This window comes from Strigops habroptila, chromosome 9 (assembly GCF_004027225.2).
Source record: "Strigops habroptila isolate Jane chromosome 9, bStrHab1.2.pri, whole genome shotgun sequence".
NCBI lineage: Eukaryota > Metazoa > Chordata > Aves > Psittaciformes > Psittacidae > Strigops > Strigops habroptila.
Window position 1 is genome coordinate 16090460 of NC_044285.2, and position 25961 is coordinate 16116420.

The 25961-nt window shown below is 37.9% G+C and overlaps 1 protein-coding gene across 8 annotated transcripts in view; it reads left to right on the forward strand.

Annotated features, from left to right (window-relative positions):
- Positions 1-25961, forward strand: part of TJP1 (tight junction protein 1) — a 174526-nt gene that overhangs the window by 118714 nt on the left and 29851 nt on the right. For 6 of the 8 annotated variants that reach the window (XR_003993225.1, XM_030497955.1, XM_030497956.1 and 3 more), the window contains 21 exons: positions 1836-1960; positions 2178-2280; positions 3665-3944; positions 4522-4625; positions 5267-5435; positions 5800-5944; positions 11963-12099; positions 14393-14498; positions 15341-15491; positions 16023-16131; positions 16798-17017; positions 17430-17614; positions 17747-17842; positions 18272-18354; positions 19364-19574; positions 20064-20164; positions 21344-21697; positions 22086-22337; positions 23126-24025; positions 24282-24376; positions 24893-25117. Coding sequence is in view for 7 of the 8 variants with exons in the window: in XM_030497955.1 (XP_030353815.1) it covers positions 1836-1960; positions 2178-2280; positions 3665-3944; positions 4522-4625; positions 5267-5435; positions 5800-5944; positions 11963-12099; positions 14393-14498; positions 15341-15491; positions 16023-16131; positions 16798-17017; positions 17430-17614; positions 17747-17842; positions 18272-18354; positions 19364-19574; positions 20064-20164; positions 21344-21697; positions 22086-22337; positions 23126-24025; positions 24282-24376; positions 24893-25117 (4151 nt within the window). In the remaining variant the exon portion in view is untranslated. The remainder of the gene's footprint in view (positions 1-1835; positions 1961-2177; positions 2281-3664; positions 3945-4521; positions 4626-5266; positions 5436-5799; positions 5945-11962; positions 12100-14392; positions 14499-15340; positions 15492-16022; positions 16132-16797; positions 17018-17429; positions 17615-17746; positions 17843-18271; positions 18355-19363; positions 19575-20063; positions 20165-21343; positions 21698-22085; positions 22338-23125; positions 24026-24281; positions 24377-24892; positions 25118-25961) is intronic. The other 2 variants (XM_030497959.1, XM_030497961.1) reach the window with 1 other exon arrangement.

Below are 25961 nucleotides of genomic sequence, written 5' to 3' on the forward strand. Positions count from 1 at the left end.
GAAAGGAACAACATGAAAATGTAGAACTGGTTGTCTTAGTAGTGGTGATCTGGTTTGCAGTTCTGCCCAAAAAATAGAATGGCAAGCAGCAAAATAAGGTTCACTGTGAGTATCTGCATCTCTGCTGGCCTGATGATTGTGTTTCTTGTCATGAGTGGAGAACTATGAGAATTTTTTTGTTTATGGTGTAAGGAAAGATAGAGAACATTTAATGAATTTTGACATAAGTGTCTTTGTCTTCTTCCTTTCCTTCCCCAGCCAAGTATATATGAGTGTAATGGAATACTCAAAGAAGCAGCAGTGGCATGAGAAAGGGGAAATATTACTGTTTTGAAAGAGGTTTTTGTTACGTATTTTCATAGCCTATTATATATTCTCTTGGTTTACTATTTAGAAAATAAAACTGAATAAAAACCTCAGCTCTGGTCGTGAGTAGGCACTATGGTCCTTCAGACTGTCCTCCTGCATGGCACAGGGTTTCATTTAGTAATTCTTGAATCCCAGCCATGATTTCTGGTTGATCTGGATGGACTGCATATTGAAAAGATGTCCAGTCTTCCTCTAATGAATTAAAATGAATGCAGAAGCAGTAAGGTGTACTCCTCCCCGCTCCGCCTCCCCCTCCCCCCGACTTGTTAGACCAGCTTAGGTTCTTCATACCTGCCAACAGTGTTTGCTAACTGTTGAGATCGATTTCTGAACAGTGAATCTCCAAACCTTTGTTTTAATACTATATGGTCCTATTTATTTACTGCTTACAGGCTAAATCTGGATCAACTATTTATGACCTCTATTTTGGGGAAATGGGAATGAAAATCATGTGTTTTGCAGCCAGGTGCAGACTGCCATGTAGTTTCTGCCATCACTTTAAGGTTATGAAACTCATTACTAAAGCTGGTCATGTTTGTCAAAGTCTGAAAAAGAAAGGAGTAGGTCTGCCAGCATGGAGTGTATGCTGTGTGAAATAGGAGGAGTTGACTGAAACAATCTTTTCCACCAGTGACTGTACCATGCATAGTCGAAAACTTCAAAGTAAATTCTTGAGCAAAATAACGGCATTTAAGTGGTAATATCCTTCTGACTCTTTTCTCGGCAATGATGGGGAAACTAGGTAGTTTGCAAATCAGTTACATTTAGAAAGTTTATTTCCCACCCTCACTGCTTCCAGGCAGAAATGTAAGCATCATTCTTGATCCTGAAATAACTAACAGGAATAACTTTTCAGAGGCATTGACCTTGCTGTAGTGGCAGGTCACCCTAGAGGGAAAAGATTGAAGCAAATTACTTTTGTTAAGATGCAGATGATTTGCAAGTGCTGACAAGGTTTTGATGTATTTAATGGTACAAGTGATCTTGGTATTATTCCATAAGAACTGAGCCTGCAGTCATACTACTGTGTGCTGTGATCCTGTTGGTTCCCGAGCTAAGTGAGGTCAAGCTGGGTAAACGCCATACTGTGAAACCTCAAAGAAAGTGTTGCAGGAAGTGATATGGGTTTGAATCAATATCTTGGTACTGTGGTATGGTATGTTGTGCTTACTTAAGATTGAGGTCTTGCTGATGACCACCTGAAGCCGAGACCATAAAAATGTAACTGACTCTAATCTTTTGCTTTAGGGAGAGATTGGATAGTTAGGCTGAAACTCTATGCCTCCTAAAAGTGTTTATTTTTAATCTCTCTCCTGTTCTTGAATCGCATGGCATGGTTCGCTGATCCTTCTTTCTTACAATAAGTTTTGTTCGTCCCATAGGACCTTTCTGTGTTTGATAGAGGAATGTGAATTTTGACCATGTAAATATTAGAAAGTAAAAATATTTCTTCGGTTATGTTATAGGCCCCTGGATTTGGTTTTGGTATTGCAATATCTGGAGGAAGAGATAATCCTCACTTTCAGAGTGGTGAGACATCAATAGTTATTTCTGATGTGCTGAAAGGAGGCCCAGCAGAAGGACTGCTGCAGTAAGTGCCAAACTACACCTGGATTCTGATTTGGGGGACGTTCATCTCCATTAGTGGTAGCTAAGCTCCCTGATTGTTTTGCTCTCAAGATACTTATCTGTAACTGTTTGTATAGTAGGTCTATAATACAGTTAGGGGGAATGAGTGTCATTGACCAGACTTATTTTCCCCTTAGCATCAAGTATTTATTTTGTGCATTGTGATGTTTTTCATTTAGAGAAAATGACCGTGTTGCAATGGTTAATGGAGTTTCAATGGATAACGTCGAGCATGCATTTGCTGTTCAGCAGCTGAGGAAAAGTGGGAAGAATGCCAAAATTGTAAGTGAATGTCTCAAAGTTTTAAGCTTACTTAAATTTTGTAGTTATAGAGCAGAAGTGAAATGGTGTACTGTCTGCTATGAAATAGGTGCATGATGTACCAGAATAATACCTGTGTGGTGCTGCACGTTTTAAGTGATGATCAATAAGTGTTTATCATGTGGGTCACTCAAATTTTATTTATTTATTTTTTTAAAATGTAAATTATTATATTTAGGTAGTGTGGCACTGGATATTTCAGACTCCTTTTCCTCATGGTAAAGTTCTCAGTTTGCCAAAAGCACTCTTAGCAAGTTTTTCAAAGGCTTGTGTATGCTGAAGGACTTTACCCACAGTTCAGGCACTAACATAGTTCTTTTTATGTTCTGTAAACACTTTGCTGACATAAAGTATAATTACCTTAATTCCTATAATTTTGTAGGCGTATTCAAAGTGGTTCACTTTTGAACTTTGCAAAGCATACAGGTCATCACAAAAGGGTAGTAATCTGGCATTCTGTAGAAGTTTGAGATTGTTACAAAAAATTAAACAGAAATGCACAATTTCTAACAATTTCTTAATTCAGGAAAACAGACTTCCTGGGCTTGTAGAAAAGCTTTTGTGCTGACAGATTTCTAGTGCTCTTCTGCTTTTAATACACTTGCAAAAAAGTGTGTCATATTTCGTATTTGTAGATTTAGCAATTTTTTAAAGCTTGCACAAACCAAAATGTGAGCTGTGCAGGGCTTTCAGCATCTTTAAGTACTTGGTGTAGAGATTTATGTAGAGAAAAAGCAGTTAATGAAAACTTTATGGTATAACTTGGTTCAGTTCTGAATACATAGTGAATAAGCCTCTAAACAGGCTTGGGGCTTTTTCTGGAAACAGCTGACTATGTTAGTGCAAACCAACTTTGAACTTTCAGTGGAAATATTTCCCTTACTCTGTGGCTTGCCTAAATACTGCTTTGGGAGGCTTCAAAGTTGAGGAGAATTACTGTCAGTAACATACTGAGTGTATAGTAGGTTATATGTTAGGAAAAGGAAGTTTTTTAGCAGTTCCAGTAACTGATCTGTGGGTTTAAGCAAAGAGAATATTCAAATGTGCAGCTCTGAACACAAATATTGTGTTATGTATTATTGTAATGTTTACATTTGTTTATCCTTTTGCCACTTTTTTGGAAGCAAAAAAGAACTAAAACAACTGTAAAACATACCACTCAAACAAGTTTCTAGTAATCTGTATTGATTGGATAGAATTTTAGAGTGAGGATGCAAGAAGTCAGGGCATTCATAAATACATCTGTGTGTTTTCTTGTGAATTTTGGGATTGGCTTGGCTTCTGACATTCAGTAACACCATTAGCGTTACACAGCCAGAGGCTGATATCTAGTGTTTGGTTGTAGACTATCCGAAGGATGAAGAAAATTCAGATTCCAGTGGCTCGACCAGAACCTGAACCAGTGTCTGAAAATGAGGATGATAGCTATGATGAAGAGATACGTGATCCAAGAAGCAGCCGTAGTGGTCTAAGTGCCAACAGAAGGCACGAAAAGAGCTGGGTAAGAGATCGGAGTGCTAGCAGAGAGAGAAGCCTATCGCCACGATCAGACAGAAGGTCGGTTACTTCAAGTCAGCCTGCAAAACCCACCAAAGTAACACTGGTGAAATCAAGGAAGAATGAAGGTAACTTGTATGTAATGCTCTCGCTAAGACTTTTGCTAACCTTTAAAGACCTTTAAAAGCAAACTGCTTCATTCAGTGTTATGTTAAGGGCTTTACTGCATGAACAGTGCTGTTAAGAGTTTGTTGGCCCATCTTACCAGTAGCTAGCTAAAAATGTAAAAACTGCTGCTGTGTTTCTGGTGGTATTTTTCATATTCCAAAATACATGTGCTTAATTAAGGATCAGGTATCACATAATGTAAACAAAACCCAACTCTGCCCTGACATTAGGTATTCAGTGGCTACATACCTTCCATATACTTTAGTTGAGTCTTCAGTGCCTGTCTTGTTTGAAAGAGGGCAAATTGTACGTAGCATCTAAATTAAGCTATTGAATAACAGGTATGATAACAGGCAGAGTTAGAAAAGAGATTGATATAATGGTAAATCCATAGTGTAATTCCACTACAGCCCTTCATGTGCCAAGTTCGCTGTCCTCTTTCTGTTTCCAGTGTAAATGTAAATCTTCACATACCTCCCTACTTTTTTTACTGCCATTTCATCAGTTTTCTTTTTCTTTTATTGCTGATGTATAAAGAGTATGGTCTACGGTTGGCAAGCCACATATTTGTGAAAGAAATATCACAGGATAGCCTGGCAGCAAGAGATGGCAATATTCAAGAAGGAGATGTTGTACTGAAGGTACAGTAAATGGTGGTGGTGTTGGTTCAAAGGGAAGAGTGTTGTATAACTGTCCTTAGAATTAACTATCTCTTAATAGCATAATTATTGTTGGTAGAAGATACATAATCTTTATAAAGCTATTTCACAGATCTGTAAATTGAAGTATAAATTAGTATCTCTCAGATGTTGTGCTGTTGAGCAGTGCCAGAACTTGCCTTCTGTTTAAATGTTGATTTTTATTTTTATTTTTTTTAATTTATTTTTGTAGAAATCAATATATCCATGGATTTTTAATTCATACTAACACTTTTTATTTGAAGATACTGATATAAATGTGTTGGTGCAGAAAACCATACCATTCCTTACTTTTCTGAATATAGCAGTGGTGGTTCAAAGAACATAACTAATATTTTAAAAGTTTTGTATTGGTGGTACAGGCTTTGTCTTTGAAAGGTGAAAATTTTTTTCTGCATTATGTTACATAGTTTGGATTAGCCTAATACTCTTCCATTGTATTCTAGTAATTGGGTAAATATATCTTAGATATTTCTAAATATAATTGGACAGAAATTCACTGTCTGTGGATATATATACCTGGAGATTCACTGGGGTTTGGGGTTTTTTTTCAGTAAGTTTGTATTTGCTCTTTTCTGTTCTAGATAAATGGCACAGTGACGGAAAATATGTCCTTAGCAGATGCAAAAACGCTAATAGAAAGGTCAAAAGGCAAGTTGAAGATGGTTGTTCAGCGAGATGAAAGAGCTACACTGTTGAATGTCCCTGATCTTTCTGATAGTATTCATTCTGCTAATGCTTCAGAAAGAGATGGTAAGTATGAATAAACTTGATTTCCAAAGGGAGAGAGGAATTCCCTGTGTTGTAAAGATGTGAAATAAATAAGTGGGATGAGAGGAAGGGGGAGAAGAGTTAGGAATAAGATTGTCATGTGGGTAAATTCTTCTGTGAATGTTTGATTTCGTAATTGAAATCTACACCTTCAAAACCAGGGGAGAAGACAATAGAGTTCTGATTCTCGTAATTGTTCTTTCAGGAATATTAGTTGTTTTGAAATAATAAATACAGATCTAACATCTTCATAAAAATTCTCTGCAAAAGCTTATTTCCATTTGAGCAGGTCATGCCACCATTTTAATTACAATCATTTCATGAAAAAACAACTTTTATTTAACAGACATTTCAGAAATTCAGTCGCTGGCATCAGATCATTCCAACCGATCCCATGACAGGCCCCGCCGCAGTCGTTCACGATCTCCTGACCAGAGGTCAGAGCCTTCAGACCATTCCAGACATTCTCCACAACAACCCAGCAACGGCAGGTGATGGCAGCATTGTATTATTTTTTTAAATCAACTATTTAATGTGACATACAAGTTGTAAGAGTACTTGGATTTAAAGTGTGACAAATGTGGTGCAGAACTATGATGGTAGTAATATGGCATTCTTTGTCTCAGCAGATGCGGCTTATAATGATTCCAATTTTCTTAGACTTCAGGAGAAATTGAACCTTGAACTTCAATGCTATCCTTTTTTAAACATAACCTTAGAGCATGGTTGTATTAATGACAGTGTAAGTTGGATAGTAGTATGGTATTGAAGCATATGCAGTTATATTTTGCTTTTAGAAAGCAGTTAGCTGCAAGGATATTTGAGAAGACTAGTATCACAGTTCTATTAAATGCCCAACCTGGGTAAACATATTGAAATCTTGCTTTGTTTAGGCATAAGCTTTTTATTTTCCTCACTAGCCGCCTTTAAAAGTTATCTTCTGTTTCTGAATACATTTAACTTCTACAAAATAAGATGTATTGCACAGCTGATTGAGCTTTTGGAATGTAGTTTTTAGTATTTGAATTCGGTAGTAGGACATTCATGATAATTCTGAAGTAGACAAGTCTTAATTTTATATGAATTCAGAGAGAAGTAATCTATGTTTTGATATGTTTTCTTCGGCCATGTGAAACTTTAGTCTTGAATAATATAAATCTGTCCTGTTTTGTATTTCCAGTCTGTTGGAAATTGACATTTTAATTTATTGACATGGAATGTCAGTGTTGGATTTTAGATTCTACTAAATATTTGTAAGAGAAAAGTGTACCTTTTGAGTGCTCATAGATGATGGAGTAGAAGTTAAATTGATCTGTCTCAAATTCCAAATTCAGAGCCTGTATTTGCAGTTTTATAGATACTGTCAAAAATCCTGAAAAACCAATTGCAGCTGGCTGTTCCATAAAACAAAGATAAGCCTGACTAGTTATTAGTAACACTTTGTTTGCTTAAAGGGAAAATAACACTTGCACCTTTTAAGGTTTTTAGTGTCTTATACGGGCTTATAAAACTACAAGACAGATCTTACCTGCACGCACACCTGGTTGGGTCATGGTTTACAAACATCCCTGTTTCTCTTCCATCTGTGTTGTTTGGAGGGACTACAAGGCATGAAAGTTTGTTTTCAAATAGAAACCCCGTATTAATGGGAAAATCTTAAAAGCAGCATCCCAGATGCTGGGATTTGATTCTAAAGGTTGAGATATCTCTGTTCATTTTTCAAGCCTTTCTTTCTGGACCTGCATTTCTAATGCAGTGTGAAAAGGGCTTGTGGAGGGAGGAACGATCAAAAAAAAAAATCCTTCAAAACTGAAACTATGACTGACTTAGCCTGGTGTTAGTGCTTTCCTGTCCTATTACAGTGGTTTAGGTACATGGTCACTTCCTCCCTGTGGATTACACTGTCAGAAGAATTAAATCCTTCCTGAGAAGGAACTTTGAAGTTATCTCAACTCTGAATGCATCCGCTCTATCTACTTTATGAACAAGAGCTACCTTGGCATGGATTGACTTCCTGTTGGACATGTTCTTCTCAAGATCAGAAAATCTGGGCCCTGAGCCACGTAAAGAAAAACATGTTAAAAGCAACTTCTCTTCCTAGTGGTTATTTGTGCAAGTTCAGTTCTGTTGTAGGATCAAATTAGCTGCAACTGCTTCATATTTTAAAATTTAGTAGAAAGTGCTGTTCATCTTTCAGTATTCCGTACTGGTGTGTACAGCAGTGTGGCTGCAGTTTTCCTGGATATAAAATTTCCATAACAGTTTCTATTTGAACATCCTGTCAAAGCATTAAATAGCGCTTGTAATTTTCTTTAATCAAGAGGAAGTTCACAGATGTCTCTTGAACAGGCTTTCTAAAACAGATTCTAGAACATATTCTTAATTGACTAATAAAAAGGACTAGTTATGCTTGTATGTCTTTATTTCCCTTGTGGAGGATTGCAAATTATCTTGTCAGTCTTGAAAAGAATCCAGAGAATGAATCGTTCAATTCTCCAGATGTAACCCTAGAGACTTGGAAAATTTACAGCCAGCTGAAACTGAATTAGGTACTAAGTGAAATGTAAGATATAAATATGTCCTGACTTTGAGGAGGAGCTCTCTGAGCAGATTGTGTTTTAAAGGTGAAGTTTAGTTTTAAAAGATGCATATAATTTTAAAGATATGTAGAGTAACTGTTTAGACAGAGGAAAAATGCATCTTTAGAACATCAGATAACATAAGGCAACTCTTTATAATCTGTAAAGAGCTGTATTTAAAAAGCTAGACCCAACAAACGAGGTCTTCGCACCATAAGTTGGAGAGTACTTGGGGAGAAGTATCATATATACTCCTGCTAACTTGTCTGGTCTTACTGCTGACAGTAACAGGTTGCTGAGCTGAACCCATCGTGAAAAGTGGCATTTACAGCCAGGTCTTGGCAAGCCTGTCAGTTTACATCTCTGGGCTGCCATTTACCTGTTGAAAGAGCTCCCACTTGGGAACTCTCCTATGCTGCCTTCCTCACCTGGATACTGGAATAGCAAAAACATTTTCTGATATGTTTAACACTTTGTCAAGAAGAAAGATGTGGCAGCTGGGAGACATCTCTGTAGAGGACATCATTACTTCTGGAAGGATGATGTTGACTTCTGTAATACAGTTGTCAATTTATATGCAGCACAAGACATCTGTCCATTTTCAAAACAAGTTGAAAAATTGGAATACAGGACAAGCATCAGCTCTATTTTGAATGTACGTGGGAAGATGTCTCTTGGCTGTCTTTTCGTGCTAAACAGTTTGTTATGTGCTAAAAACACTTTTGGAAGGAGCCTGCATGTTCAAAACTAGTGCTGTGCAAACAAACGTTCCGACTGTGTGTTGCAGACAGTCTCTTTCAGTTCTGAAGTAATAGTCACAGCTGAGGGCAGTAGTGTGTAGCTGATGGCATTTTGTGACTGAAAGTTATTTAAAAATGCTTTTTACGCATACTTTAAAACGAAAGGCATAGAAAGTGAGGTAAAGGGGGCCCTGACACAGCACAGATGTTAAACAATAGTGTCACAGTGCACACAGTGAACAATACATTGTGTCTTCAGAAGTGCAGCTGTCAGGTTTTTAACAACTTTCTGTCACCCAGAACCCAGTGACAGCATCAATCAAGATTCAGTTTCCTGTATCGTCTTGTCTGGTAAACACCGAGTATTTCACATTACAATTTAAGTGAATCAAGAAAAATACTACTCTCCTGCTGTTTTGATTTTTCTTCCTTGTTTGTTCTATCACCATTTGTGCTTCTATCAGCTTTTTCCCATTTAAACTTTGTTGTCTTAGGTGGAGTAGAACTGACCTTTTGCAGGCATTGTAGTTGGCAAGGTTTATTTGCCTGCATGCATAGCAGTAGCCCAAGTCTAGAAGCATATTGCTTCAGTTGTTTACCCGACACTATTTTGTGCTGTGCTCTCAATGTCTCTATTTTACTTACTGTTCTTGAGAGCTGTTTTCTTCCATAATTATGCTCCTTTTTCTATATGCGGGTATAAAATCAGCATAAAATTGCACTAGTTTTGGACCATGTGGAGAAGAAACGTAAAATGAACTTTGTTCTCATTTAGTTACTGTGGTATTTTTAAAGCAAAACAGAGATACTACTACTTTGGAATAATGCTTCTGTGAAGTGTTGAGATGTGTGGAAACAGAGAGGGCTCATGGGGAATTCTACTCTAATATCTTATTACCTAGTGCTCATTACCCAAAAATCTGTGGTCAGGGAGGGGAATTAGTTATAGCTTACACTGCTACAGGACTTTTTTCAAGACACTTAATCTGCATTTAAACTGCTAAATGCACGTGTGTGTTTCTTTTTAATGAGCCAGGAAGTATTTTCAAGGAAGCAAGGAGTCCAGTCATACTTTAGTCTGGTGCTGGAGGTGAAAAATGTAAGCTTTTAGCTTATGCACTTAATTTCATGTACAAATTAAAATATGCTGGAAATCTGAAAGAGGAGTAGTAAGATTTTAATTGGTGAACTTGGGGAGCAAAGTAGGATTGAGGTTCACTTCTCTATATTTGGATGTAATGGTTTTAGCATCATTTTAATCAACTCTGGAAGCTCCCCAGAAGGGGTTTATCTGAATAAACAAGGCACAAATAAGTATTTTAAAAACTAGGCTGCTGTACTTGTTTTTACCAGTGACTTATAACAAGCTGGTTGTTACAATGTAAGGGTGCCAGCGTCTTCCCAGATTGTTGTGATGGCAGCATTTTCAGTATTTTTCTGTATTCTTTGTGTGTGCATGTTTGGTGGTGGGCTTTTTTATTTTTTCCTTCCCCCCCCCCCCCCCCCTTCTTTTTAGCTGCTTTCAGGCACACAGTATTAGAACTGGCAGAAGAAAATACTGAAAAGCCTTTAGTGTGTCCTGGCTGAATAGCTAAGCTTTGTTTCTGATGTTTAAGACTTCGCATTGCTTCAGGAAAGCACATTCTTCTTGTATTCAGATGTTTACTATTCTTTTTTGCTCATCTTGGATGAATAGATTTGCTGATATCTGTTTCCTGAGTCATACTTCCAACTCTTGAAGTATTGGTTCCGATTAAAATAGAGAGTCTTTACTCTGTAAAATGATCTACCCCCTCCCCCCCCCCCCCCCCCCCCCCCCCCCCGGTATATTTGAACTTTAGGCAAAGTGATACTCATTATTGCCTAGTAGCACCATCTAGCTGTTGGTAGTGAAAGACTTGACAGATGTCTCCTTTATGAGAGGAGATGGGCTTGTACCTACTGACCAAGCCACTGTTACCTTTGAGGAAATACTTTTCCCAGCCTGGGCAAATAAGTCTGTTACTACATAAAAAGCTGTGATTTGTTTGTGTCTGTTGTCTCTGATAGTTTTTATATCATTGTTTATTTGACAACTCTCAGGAATTGAATAGATACTTTGAGCATCTCATGACATTCTTTTTTACTTCTCCCCCCCCCTTCCCCCCTGCCTTTTTTTTTTAACGTACATGCTCTTGAATTAAGACTGCCTCTTTGGTATATTGATCTACTTTTGTTTTTCCAGGTGATTATTAATGTTCATCTGCTCTGAGCCTATTAAATGATTTAGGATTCAAAAGACAGCAGTGTAACAGTATTTTGACATACAGCATATGTACTGTTCAGTTCTACTGTGGTACAGCTGGTAGCTGTACCTTTATATAACAGTGTAAAAATGCCTGATCCTTTGAAGGAATAGAAATTATGTTCTGTGAGTTTTAGTTGTTATCATTTAAAGAATAAGAGATTTTATTCTTTATTTAAGTTTTCCTATATGTCTTTGTTTTACACTGAAAACATGTAAGAAATGCATAAGAAGCAGCAAGTTGCTGTATTACTAAAATACATAGATGACTGAGTGTATGAGAAGCACTCCTGTCCTGTAATAGCTTTGATCGAAGGTCTTACAGTCTCTGAAGACTAAGATATCAGGGGCATGTTTGTGTTCTACCTTTTATCTCTGCAAATCCCTACCAAGAGCCTCACTGGCAACACTTTTGTTCCAGGGCAGATGGCATACAAAGGGTCAGATAAATTAGCTTGATCACAGCAAAGCTGAAGAATTAAGTCTAAAAATCCACGATTTCTCTAGGGAGGTGTATGAAGATGACCATCATAACTGCTCTTGTCCCTTTCTTCCCTTTACCTCTCAATTTCTTTGAAAGCTTTCAATATATAGAACATGTGTATGACTTCTGTGCTTGAAGCAGAGAGCAGTGTGTTTCACAATGTCCTTCCTCTTTCTAAATAGCCATATCTAGAGAAGTCCTTTATTAACATGAAGTTAGGGAAAAAATGCCCAGATTTAGAAATGGTAAAAATTATTAATAATGTGATAGTTGAAGAACAAAACCTTGTTAAATGGTAATTGGTAGTTCCTTACCCACTAAACCTGAACTTCATGAATGAAAGGATTTATTCTTTAGTCTTAATAGACCAAGGTCATAGAAACAATTCTATATGTAGAGTGGAATCTTTTTTTCTGATATAGTCTTCGAAGCAGAGAAGATGAGAGAATAACTAAACCAGGAGCGGTCTCTACACCTGTAAAGAATGCAGATGACGTTTCTAAAACTATGGAAGAGGTAGCAGTTGAAAGAGCTGAAAAACAAACTCCACCGCTTCCAGGTAAAAACATTAAAATATAGTAATTGTACATGTTACTGAGAATGGATGACCAGTGAAGACTTCATGCCATTGCATATTTGTGGAATGATTACTAAGGTCTTAAAACAGACCAGGTCCTAAGTATTTTTATTTCTGAATATTAACAGTCTTTGTAATCATACCCCTGTTTATATCTTAGAGTTTTGGTCCTGGAAACCTAAGCTGTGGGGTCTGCCCATTATATAGGGGTCAGACTTCAGTGTTCAGAGCTGTATTTGTAGGTGATGCTCATAAAGAGTTTTGTCCTGATTTCTCAAGCAGGGTTAAAATCTGCCATTTCTCTTCTGAGAGTCAAGCAGTAGACTGGTTTTTAGGGGTTACTGTAGCAGACTATATTTAAACAAGGATGTAGGTAAGCCTCTTTGGAACTACTGCTCCCAAGACAATTCAGAACACTCTGAAATTCTCTGTTACTGTAGCACTTACTAACTACAGTCGTGGACCAAGAAGGCATTTTAACAAGTGCAGTACATGTAACAAAACCTCATTCATGTTTTTCCAAAAGGAAAGGATAAGCTAAATGGCAGCAGATAAATGCCAGTTGGTGTAAAAAAGACAAAACCCATAAGATAACAGTGACAGGTCATTGTTCTGGGTGGCTGACTTGTAATATTTTTGTTTACAGAATGAGGCACTTTCAGTGAAATTTTAAGTGGAGGAACTGTGCAGATGGTTTAGAGGTGGCTCTTGAAAGGCTGGGTCAAATGAGGAGAAAGCACATTCAAGCTTGAAAATATGTGAAGTCTTACAAGATGAGCGGTTACACTCCTGTGTATAGTATTCAGTAGCTCAGTGAAGAATTGGAGGAGTTATGGTGTTGATAGACTCTGAAATATCTTGAAAATAAGAATAGTAGACTTTCTAATGCAGGAGATATTATTAAAAAAAAAGTCATGGAAGGTGACCTAAAGGAGCAAAGTGCACATGAAGTAAGTTTATATTTGCCAAGATAAAAAAAGGATGTGGTAGTGAGATTGCATGAATTCTTTCTATGAAATATTGAAGATTAATAACTGGCATAATTCAAAGCCAGCCAGGATAGGAGACTCTTGAGATGGTTCTTAATCCAAAATAATGTACTAATAATTAGCTTGAGGGACTGGCAAGCAGGTAACATGTATTGTGAGGATTTTGTCAGTTAGTGGAGGAGAAGGAATAGTTTTTTATTGGATGAATGAGAAGATGCATGTGGAAATACTTAGTTTGGATGAGAGGAGATGTAGGCCAATAGATAAAGATAATATTTAAATTAGTGTCTGCAGATAAAATGAACTTGCTATAATATATGGTCTGAGAGAAGAAGGTGCAATAAAGGATATAATCCTTCAACAACCTCACAGAAAGTGCTAGGGAAATTAGGATATTTCAAAGACTAATGAAAACGTGGTTAGAAAAGTAGTTGGCAGGTTTTGTGACAGCTTGCTGCTTAGACTAAAGGCAAGAAAACTCATGGTTGTTTGTGTCAAAGGAGGGTGGAAGGAAAGTATTTGTTCAGAGAGATTCATCAGAAGCTTAAATTGCCAATTTCAAACTAGTCCATTCAGTAATTTGAAGACAGAGTTGTTGTTTGAAGCCAGCCTAGTTTGAAATCAACTTTTTTCAAGTGTGCAGAGGTAAGCCTTAAATACAGTTTCTTTTAACATAACCAGCCATGTAGCAGAGAAGAGCCTCTGTTAGTGTTCATTACTGAGGGAAGACGGCAGTGACAGTTTCCTCTTAGTGACTCGAGAGAATCTATGCAGCAAAGCCATAGTATTTGCTTATCTTTAAGAAGTGCCGACTGGACCAAAGTAAGCAATGAAATCTGCCAGCCTCAAGGCATGCAGCAGTAGTTCGAGTGCTTGTAGTATCTTCATTTCAGAAATTGAATTCGTGAAGGAAGAGAGCCCATGAAAAATGCAAAAGTTATATCAGTTAAATCAAGGTAAGAGACAGCAGGGTTGAAAGTGTTCTTGGGATCAGCCAGCCTTCTAGTTCTTGTAGTTTTCCAGTGTTCAGAGTACTTAATGAAGTACAAAGGAAGTTTGGGGATTTTTAGTGAAGTAATACTTAGACCAGTAATCATGCTGCTTTGAATGGCACAGCGAGAGTGTCTTCTGTTGTTCTAAGTTTCTAATATTTCACTGCTAAGTGTGTTGAAGTAGGATAGAGGCAGGTTACTGAATAAGTCATTAAGTTCTTAGTAAAGCTAAGCTTTACTTTCTCATCTTTAAATGACCAAATGGATATTTGAAGTCTATTGCTATTTTAATAGAACCAAAGCCAGTGTATGCGCAAGGAGGTCAGCCGGATGTTGATTTACCAGTCAGTCCATCTGATGGCCCTTTACCCAATTCAACCCATGAAGATGGAATGCTTCGGTAATGTAACTCTGAATTCTATTCAAATATGCCTGGTTCTTGATCAAACCAAGCTTTTATCTGAAGTGATGAATAACCTGCATAAATGGTCTAATGTCAAGACCAATATGCTGTGCTAATACTTCTGTTCAGAAATACAAGGATGTAGACTTAAGTTTTATTCCTCAGTCTTGTTGGCACTTATATTGTGTAATATACCATTTTAAAGTCTAGTAATTCTCTATGGAAATGAGCAGTTAGAATGATCAACTAGTGAAAAGAATCTGCAGTGTTTCTCTCTCTCTGGGCACCCTGCCCCTCCTGCCCTGTCTCCATCTCCAGAGAGAGGAGAGTTACTGTAGCACTTTCTTTTCCTTTTATAATAATTGGAGAGCAGTAACTAAAGGTCACTACAGAAATGTGCAAAGTTGTGACATGGAAATGGGTCTACTTCAACTGGGATCTCCTTTTAGACATTAGTGTACATGAGAATAGATTCTAGTTTGATTTTTGTCTCAAATTCATCTAAATGTCTTTAGAGCCAAAATAAATGTATATGCCAGGACAGTTGTTTACAAGGAGGAACATTTTTGGAAGAGAGTGTCAAAGTGCCTCACTTAAATCACTGTATGAGAGTAAGACAAACAAACCCCAGTAAACAAGTAAATACAGGTGGGTTTTTGAAGTGCTGCTAATGAGTATGTTGTAATGCTGCTGTTGATAAGCAGCTAATGATATGGATAGCATAACATCCTCTAATTTAAATGTTAGGCAAATTAGTTCTTTGCGTGTGCTCAGTCTCAAATTTACCAGCATGTTTTATGCTATTACATCTCTAAGTGGAATATTTTCTAAATCTCTAGGCCAAGCATGAAACTGGTAAAATTCAGAAAAGGAGATAGTGTGGGCTTGCGACTAGCAGGTGGCAATGATGTTGGCATATTTGTAGCTGGTGTTCTGGAAGACAGCCCTGCAGCAAAAGAAGGATTAGAGGAAGGGGACCAGATTCTCAGGGTATGTCAAAACCAACAGCAGTACAAATGTTTTCCTGTACCAAAGTAGGTTTCCTTTCTGTAGTATTGAATATATTGCCTTTGTAGTTCATAGAGGCTTTTTTTTGTATGTACTTGTTATATGAATTAATAGCAGCAAAATCTCCTGTTACTATACTGTTGTTAGGAAGGCTATCAAGTTTTACATCCAATTGCTGAGACTGATTCAGTTGATAAAAGTTGTTTGGTTTTGATAACTGTTTAGTCACTAAATTGTGAGGACTCTTACTGGTGTTTTTAGGTGCTCCATAATATTGATCTAAGGAGCAGCTAACGAACAGCTACCTATTCTGGAAGCTGTAGTTTATCAAGAAATAATGTGGACTACTTAAAGATGCAAGAGAGACCTTGAGATACACGTACTTGGTGCATGTATGAAACTGAATTCAGAAAAAATCTTAGCAATAAGCTGATACAGGTTTCCCATTGTATAGTTAAATCTGTTATAATAATGCCATATGCTAAATCAAACTAATTACTTCATTGATACCAGGTAAATAACGTAGACTTCACAAATATCATCAGAGAAGAAGCTGTCCTTTTTTTGCTTGATCTTCCTAAAGGTGAAGAAGTGACCATTTTAGCACAGAAGAAAAAAGACGGTAAATATTTGTATATCGGGAGCAATGTAGTAGACTGCTTGGAACAAGATAAAAAGTATAGCGAATGATGACTAACTTCTGGCTCCCAGGAAGTTGTTGCCTTATGAAGACTGGCAAGTTTTGGGGTTTATTTGGCTTTGGGATAGGTTATGACTACAAATGAACTAGAGATTGATATTGCAGCAGTACACCCCCCCCCCCCACCTCTTCCAAAGAAACAAACAAACCCCCACTAACAAAACAACCCCCTAAAAACCCCCACCAAAAGTAACCCCTGGCATCTGATAGAAGTATGGTGTGAAACCTGGGGGGCAGCAGGGGAGTGTGTTGCAGTCATACTCATTGAAAATGAGTGATTACACTGCGTTTTGCACACACAAACTTCTGTCCCAGTAAGATTAATTCCTTCCAGGTGAACTGAATTAAGCTTGTACTAGCAACGAATTTCTTGCCTTGAAAGCTGAGTTTATATTGGTAGAGTTAGCTATTAATAGTTACGCTGTTTAAAATAGAGCAGCTTTGAGACATTACAGCTTCTTGAAGTAATATTGTATATTGAAAACAAACAGAAGGTGAGGCACTGTAGATTAATTCTTGTGAGCATTAGGACATCACTTGAATTTACATAACACTTTCTACTTTGGTTTTACTTTTTCTTTTTTTCAGTCTATCGTCGCATTGTTGAGTCTGACGTAGGGGATTCTTTCTACATCAGAACTCATTTTGAATATGAAAAGGAATCTCCTTATGGACTAAGTTTCAACAAAGGTGAAGTGTTCCGTGTGGTGGACACTCTGTACAATGGCAAACTGGGTTCATGGCTGGCAATTCGAATTGGCAAGAATCATAAGGAAGTTGAAAGAGGTATCATACCTAACAAAAACAGGTACGATATTAAAATGTATAAATTGCTGGTTTAAAATTATGATTTTAAATTCTGCATCTGTAGAATGAATGATTGCACTTGGCTGCAGGACACAGGTTTATAGAACTGGTTTAGTCAGAAAAAGTGACAGAGTGTTAAAACAAATTGAAGTTAAATATCTAACCTATGGATTTGCTTTTGATTCTTGTACAGTCCACAAAAAACCTTAAAACTTTCTCTTCAGTACAAGAGACAAGGCTATGTAACGCTTTAGAAATATGATATCAGCCTCACTAGTTCAATCTTTCTAATACAGAAACAACAAAAGCTTGATTCAGCAGGTGGTAGTGGGTTTTGGAAGTATAAGCTTGCTAGTCAAGCATTACTTCAGAAGCTGACTTCCTTGATAACCGGTTGTCGTTTGTTGTCTTAGAGCTGAGCAGCTAGCTAGTGTACAGTACACGCTTCCAAAGACAGCAGGAGGAGATCGAGCAGATTTTTGGAGATTCCGAGGTTTGCGTAGCTCTAAAAGAAATCTACGAAAAAGCAGAGAAGATCTTTCTGCCCAACCTGTTCAGACAAAGTTTCCTGCCTATGAAAGAGTTGTTCTTCGGGAAGGTATGGCTTTATTCTAACTGCTGCAGAATATCAGATTTACGTGGTTTGCTTTGTCTTAGCCTATGTATAGAAGACTATCTTGCATTTGCTTTAAGCAATCAATATATTTTGACTTTTTTCTTTCAATTCTAGCTGGGTTTCTCAGACCTGTAACCATTTTTGGTCCAATAGCTGATGTTGCACGTGAGAAACTTGCTAGAGAAGAACCAGATATCTTTCAAATTGCAAGTAAGTGTGAGATCAGGTTTTGTGCAGTTATAAAAAGTCAACTTCCTTTAGCTAGACAATTTCTACGTTATTTTAGCTGTTAGCATATTTAACAAGATTGACAGTGTAAAGGAACAGACTAAATGTAAGCTCTTTCATTGGTTGGTTGCTTAGAATTCTCTGAAGGTAAAAGTAATATTAGTTCTATTTATAGCCTTCTCAAATTTAGTTTTAATTTGGTACTTTATCCTGTTTCTAAGTGCTTTTGTAAAGATACAGTGATTTTTGTGGTCAAATCAGTGGGTAGATTTTCATGTATTATTTTGAGGCAGGGGGAATGTCTTCAATCAAAATGAACAGTTTGAGCTATGAAATGGTTTTATCTTAGTGAGGCAATGTAGAATATTTTGTAAACTTGTAACAGATTTTTTACTGTGTCCTTTTTACCAGAAAGTGAACCAAGAGATGCTGGTACTGACCAACGTAGTTCTGGCATTATTCGTCTTCACACTATAAAACAGATAATCGATAGAGTAAGTCTTTTATTGTCACTGTATTTTTAACACAAGAAGAGTACCATCAAGTAAAGTGTTGGGTGTTTTAAATTTGGAAGAATAACTAATGAGTGTGTTTAAAAATAACTTTCTCATCTTTCTGTTGGTTAATTTAAAAACAAACAAAGAAAACAAGAATCAAAAAAAGCCCCCAAAACACAAGCACAGCAACAGTCCTTCTCCATTAATAACTGCATCCTAGAAGAGATTCTCAACTTTGTTCCAGGGGGTGGTGGTCTCTCTCCATTAAGGCCGTTTTAAGCTGTTTACTCTTTCACTTAATGCCATGGTGTGACATGACAGCTGGAAATTGTTACTTTATGGAGTTGTCTTCCCCCACCACAATTTACAAATTGGTAACTTTACATCTTTTTTGTGTGTGCAAGGACTAGGGAAAAAGGGTCCTTCAGTCCCACTTCCTTAATGTCCTTAAAACTTCTGACATTAGTTCATGATATGAGGCTCTACTCCTCACCTTTTTATTTCTGTACTTGAAAAAAACTGCAAGCTTTACAGATGTTGAAGTAGGCAGAAAAAAGAAAACTATCCTAGCACCAAAGTGGGGATGCTGTGTGCTTGAGATAATCTTGCACATGATTAAAGCTGGCCAAGTTCTTGCATTCAGAATGGTTTTGGGGACAGGGGGCAGGGAGGGAGGGGAGATGGAGGTGTGTAATGAGACTAGGTCTTGCGTTTCACTTCCCTTTTTTTCTATTAGCAGAATACAAACAGGAAACTGCTTATTTTTAGTTTAGTGACTGCTTCGAGGAGATTAAATGTCAAAAAGCTCATGTTCGAAATGTATATGTTTGTGTAGCCTGGTATTGGAATTGGTTTGGTTTCTATTATCCAAATAGGAAAAGAATTTAAATCAATATTGAGACAATGAACTCTGTAAAAGTAACACCAAATAGATTTGTGGAGGATGTTTAAAAAAAATAAAATAAGGTGATTCACTTCTGTGCTTCTGTCCTTTTTACCACAACAGGACAAACATGCTTTATTAGATGTCACTCCTAATGCAGTGGACCGTCTGAATTATGCCCAGTGGTATCCTATTGTAGTGTTCCTAAATCCTGATTCTAAGCAAGGTGTAAAGACTATGAGAATGAGGTTGTGCCCAGAGTCACGGAAAAGTGCCAGAAAGCTGTATGAAAGAGCTCACAAGCTACGCAAAAATAATCACCACCTCTTCACAAGTAAGTAATTAGATATACTAATTTTAGTATATCTGAGAGGGCGGGGGATGCGAGATCAGAGTCTCCAGACTTTTCTTACTGACTTGTTCAGGCTTCCCCGTTCAAAAACCAGTAGCGCATTGATGCGTGCATTGTTTGCACATAACTGCACAAACATAAAGTAATATGAAATGTCAGAATTGATCTTTCTAATAGATCTGGTGGCTTTGCAGGATCATCAGCCAAAATCAAACGTGAATAAATAGGAAGATGATGGCTAAACTGAAGTGTTGCTTTATTCCAAATTACTGTTAACTCAGTATTTCCTATGGGATAAAATGTCTCAAACTACATCAGGCTTTAACTTTGCTTTGAATACTAATGTTTGTGGTGCTGTTTAAATCTCACAGCTTTAATTTACCAGTTTATATTGCTTTTGTTACTGATGGTACAGATCGTTCTTGTAGTTCTGCAGAAATCACAAGTCAAACTAACCTCCTGTACTTTTAGCTACCATTAACTTGAATTCAATGAATGAAGGATGGTATGGAGCTCTGAAAGAAGCAATTCAGCAACAACAGAACCAACTAGTGTGGGTTTCAGAAGGAAAGGTAAGAAATAATGTTTGGGGAGAAATGACAGAACTGTATTTATGACAAGTTACTTGTTCTTTCATTGTTACTGGTATTACAGATGTGGGCAGATACTTGTGGAATTAAGTTTGTTTTCCTTTTTAATTACTCATTTTATCTATCCTTTGAAGATCTAAAGCACTAAAGTAATGCCTCATGGCTGTGTGAACTGCTCATCACTGATTTGTCACTATATGAGGGCAGTTGTTCTGTTCACGAGGGCTGTATGGTTGCCCTTGTGAGGGAGCGGTGTAGTAAGTGAGAGTTTTTGCCCATTACCACTGTTAAGTGGAGGATATGTTCTTGCGTTGAAGACTTTGTCAGGATTGGATGCTTTTTCATGAAAACTTCTGGGTGTTTTGCTGCATTGGTACAAGGGGCTGGGATTGCCTGATGATGAATTTTTCATTAATATGAAAGCAAGTGGCATATTCATGTTCTTTCTGACCTTTCTGGGGCCAGTGTTCTCTTAGTTATGAGGACACAGATAAAAAATTCACACGTTGGTATTTTATGTTCACTGCTAAAACTCCACTTGCCTTCTCAAGCTGCATGTTAACACTATGCACATTAGATCCATCCTCTTGAAGAACTAATACCAAGCAAAGTGCCAGCTACAAGTAAGCAAATGATTAATCAGCTACTGGTATGTATTTCTTAATTAGATAGATCTTTATTAGATCTTAGTTCCCTTATATATATATAGTAACCTTAAGTTACTGATTCCAGTATCGTAATATCACTTTGAAGTGTAGCTTTGTGTCTTTTGAAACACTCTGATTTCTGAGACACTATACACTATCCCCTTTCTTACACTGACAGTCATCTGACCCCTTAGTAAAACGATTCAAAGAGCTAGACTGCAGAAAAGGCTTTTAAGTGTAAGCTTAACATCTTCAATGATTAAAACGTGATTTCTCCTCCCTCTTGATACTCTGAATTGTTGAAATCACGTATTCTTGCTATGCTGCTGGATTTCGAATATAACTAACTTACTTAACTACCAGACCTTCTGTTGTGGTTCAGAACAAGATGGATGCCTTCCAGTTGTTCAGGTTTACTTATTCACACACAAAAAAGTTCCTAGCTTTACAATGCAGGAAAAAGGGCATTCTTGACAAGATATTTCAATAAGCATGTACTCTTTGTTTGACGCAGGCAGATGGTGCTACAAGTGAGGACCTTGATTTACACGATGACCGCCTTTCTTACCTCTCAGCTCCTGGTAGTGAATATTCTATGTACAGCACAGACAGTAGACACACATCAGATTATGAAGACACAGATACAGAGGGGGGTGCTTATACTGATCAAGAACTGGATGAAACTCTGAATGATGAGGTTGGGACACCTCCTGAATCTGCTATTACACGTTCTTCTGAACCTGTTAGAGAGGATTCTTCTGGAATGCATCATGATACTCAGAGTTATCCTACTTATGCATCTCAAGCTCAGCCACAGCCAAATCTCAGAGTTGATTCTTCAGGATTTAAAACAACTACTTCTCAGCCGGTAAGAAAGTAATTCTATACTTCAGGTTGTGAGTTGTCGTGAACAAGAAATCTGTATTTATGGTCTGCTTATGAGTATTGTGAGTGCATACAAGAATCTGTCAACGGCAACAGCAATATGTTATGAGTTAGAGAATCGGCTTGCCCTGTCTGTTTCAGGGACTCATTCTGACAGCAGGGGGATTGAAGTACCATTCTACTTTAAATGTTTTGCTTTTTTTAATGTTCGACATAATTTCTGGAAGTGCTAGTGCATGGTACATTCAGTACATTTCATTCTACATCTAGCTGCACTGATCAAAGCATCATTTAAATTATATTAATATAAATCAAAAAGTCATACAGTGATTCAATAGCAGTATATTTAAAATATTTTAAACACTTCACAGAAAGCAGAAGCCTCACCTGCAGTCCCTTACCTTTCCCCGTCGCCTGAATCAAACCCTGCAACCTCATCAACCTCTGCAGTAAATGCTAATGTAAACCTAACTAATGTCAGACTGGAGGAGCCTACTGCTGCTCCTTACAACTCTTACCAACCACAAGCGGGCCCCTTAAGAACGTCAAGTACTGAGGGAGCTCATATAGTCCTAAGAGAACAAGAGCCATCATCCTTATCGCCGCATATAGATCCAGCAAAGGTACCTGTGCCACATTGTTGCGCTGATTTCCTGCTGTACATCAGTCTAGCACATGATCTTTTTGTTTTGCCCTTATTTGGAGAATTCCTTCTGATTTTTTTGCTATGAGAGATCATGCAGGTTGCAAAAAACAGTGCATCTGAATTGCTAAGCGTCATCTAATGTTCTGTGTGCATGGCTTCAAACTATATACCTTTCACTTCTCAAAAAGATGACATGCTTTTAAAAAAGGCTGCATTTTGTATTTTGATTTTACTTTGTGTGACTTTTTTAGCTTGTCAGTGTTCTGCTGCTTATTAATGAGGCCTTGGGAAAAATCTGTTAGATCCCTAAAATGACACTAGATCTTTGTATACTTTAAATCATTCCAAATCCTTGATCATGAAGATGAATCCAGTTTGTTGGGTGACTATATACTTCCTCAGCATTGCTAGAACTAACTTAAATATGTAAGTCGATTTGCTTCTGCTTTTCTCATGCCCCGCAAAAAAATGTGTGGTCCCTGTCCCATCTGTCCGTCCCCCCAGCACCAAACCCCAAAGGTGAGAGACTATTACCTTTGTCTTTCCCTTTTAATCTACTTAACTGTTTTTGCTTAAAAATAGGGCTGGAAGGCACTTCTTGAATCACCTGTGATTGATTGCAAAAAAACCCTACATCAAATTTATTCAGTTTTTAAACAAAATTAGAGCCAATATTTAGAACTTAGATTTGCTTAAAATACTACATTTCAAATGCAGCTGCAGTTACTCTGCATTTTAACTGAGAACTGTGCCTCTTTTTAATAGGTATATCGAAAGGACCCGTATGTTAATGAAGAAGCATCCAGACAAAGCTATGTCTTAAAACAGCCAGCAATTAATCACCCAGTACAGAGACAGGAAAGAGACCCAAATCTGATCTATGAATCCCAGGCTCAGTATGCAGAAAAACAACCAAGTAGGGACTATGAACAGTCAACATATAGGTACGATTCTGCAAACTATGTAGATCAATTTTCTCGTGGTTATGACCCTCGCTTACATTATGATGAGCGTGTGCCTCCCTATGAGGAGCACTGGGCATATTACGATGAAAAACCGCCCTACAACCAAACAAGAACAGCTTATGAAAACCAGCCTCCTAGGGATCTTGATTCCAGACAAAATATAGATGAGAGCACAGAACGCAGCTATTATCCAGCACAACCTCGTTTTGAGGAACCCCCTACCATGAGCTATGATGGCAGACCTCGCTATGAGCATGCACCCAAAAACTTCAGCTTACCACAAGTGCGATATGAAGATCAACATACTGTCGGATATGACACACATGGTAGATACAAACAAGAAGCTCAGCCATACCAGTCAGCCATATCTCGATCTCCCGAACCGAAGCAGTACTTTGATCCACATGTAAGGGGCTATGAACAAGGTCCTCCTCAAGCTTACAGTGCTAAAGCTGGACAGTATGAGCCTTCTCATAGCACTTCAGGTGTTTCTCTTCCTCCTCCCCCTTCATCGCAAACCAAACCAGAAGTTTTGCCTTCTAACAGTAAACCACTGCCTACACCGCCATCTCTAGCAGAGGAAGAGGATGATCCAGCCATGAAACCTCAATCTGTGCGAAGTCGGGTTAAGATATTTGAAAGAAGAAGATCACCATCTTTGGAAAAAATGAAGGACCCAAGTGATACATCAGCTGTCAAGGTAAATCATTTAAGGTTTGTGAGGGGTGTAGCAGCCTAACTGCAGTATGTTTTAAAAGCAGAAGCCAAAAACATTGTGAAAAAACTGAAGGGGGTCTTGCCATGCTGGAAACTACTGCAATTCACCTTTCATTCTGGTATTTCATTCTGTTTTTCCTTTTGGGTCAGAGGAGGCAGTCTTAGTTTGCTTACTCATAAAGTGCTGTATCTTTCTGAATGTTAGAATCTGAGAAAATATACTGTGCTTTTCTTTACAGCCTCCAGAGCTAGCACCTAAGCCTACACTCACAACTGCAAGTGGTCCAAAATCAACTTCTCAAAGCCATTATGAACACGACAAAACAACTTACAGGTAGATGCACAATTGATGAATTAAATTTAGTTCTCAACATAAGATCAGAATATTCAGAAAACTTATTTTAGGGGTTCAAATTGGAAACTGTAGAGTGGAGAGTTGGACTGTGTCATTATGACTTCTGTGTATAGTAAGGCAGGGCATAAAGTCAGTCCTCATGCATCTGATTTCTGGGAAGTAGGGGAAGGATGCAGTATGCCTTTCCAGCATTTTTGAGAAAGAAAGTCTGTCTCCATCTTTTTTTTTTTTTTTTTCTTTTATTTTGAGGTAATTAGAAAGTAAAACTAAAAGCTATAGGTAAGGTAAAAGGGAAATAAGGATTTTCTTTCTTCATGGTGTTTCACAACTATCTTAATTTCCATGCGGTATAGGTTAAAAAGTCAAGGTATGCAATCAGAAGAATTAGATTTCTGTTGCTTTATTACTAGCTAGGTTATAAAAGTTGAATTCTAATTTGAGTATTTATGCTTGTTCAACTGTGTAAGGCAACTGTATATTATTACTCTTGGTTAGGGCACCAGAACCACAGAGACCTCAAGTGAAGCCACCTGAAGATATCGTGCGTTCAAATCATTATGATCCTGAAGAAGATGAAGAATATTACCGAAAGCAGCTCTCATACTTTGATCGCAGGAGTTTTGAAAATAAGCCATCTGCGCAGGTTCCTGCCAGCCATCATTCTGAGCCCACTAAACCAATACATTCACAGAATCAGCTGAATTTCACCAACTATTCTAAGTAAGTTTGGGGGATTTTTTTTCCTTTTGAAAAAGAAGCGAGGCATATAGGACTAAACCAGAAGTTCTGCCTCTGTCAAGGGAATTCGAGGGGTTCAGGTATCTAACCTTTTATTCATTAAACCAGTTTATCTGTATAGATAGATGTAGCTTTAGTTTGAAAACACATAGATGCACAACTTTTTATTTTGGGAAATGAATAATTTTTGTAGGTTTCAGGACCTTCAACATGTTACTTTTTTTCCTTACCACTTACTAACATGAAGTCCGAGAATTGTTTAGGTTGGAAAAGAGCTTTAACATTGAGTCCGACTGTTAACCCAGCACTGCCAAGTTCACCACTGAACCATGTCCTAAGTACCACATCTGCATGTCTTCTAAATACCTTCAGCGCTGGTGTCTCCGCCACTTCCCTGGGCACCCTGTTCCAGTGCTTAATAACCCTTTCAGTGAAGTATTTCCTAATACCTGATCTAAACCTCCCCTGGTGCAACTTGAGGCCCTTTACTCTTGTCCCATTGCTTGTTTCTTGGGACAAGAGACTGACACCCACATCACTGCAAGCTCCTTTAAGGTAGTTGTAGAGAGCAATAACATCTCCCCTGAGCCTCCTTTTCTCCAGACTAAACAACCCCAGTTCCCGCAGGCACTCCTTATGGGACTTGTGCTCCAGACAGTCCACCAGCTTTGTTGCCCTCTGGACACAGTCCAGCACCCTATAGTGAGTGACCCAAAACTGAATACACTATTTGAACTGCAGCCTCACCAGTGCAGAGTACAGGGGGATGATGATTTTCCTGGTCCTGCTGGCCACACTGATTCTGAACAACCAGGATGCTGTTGGC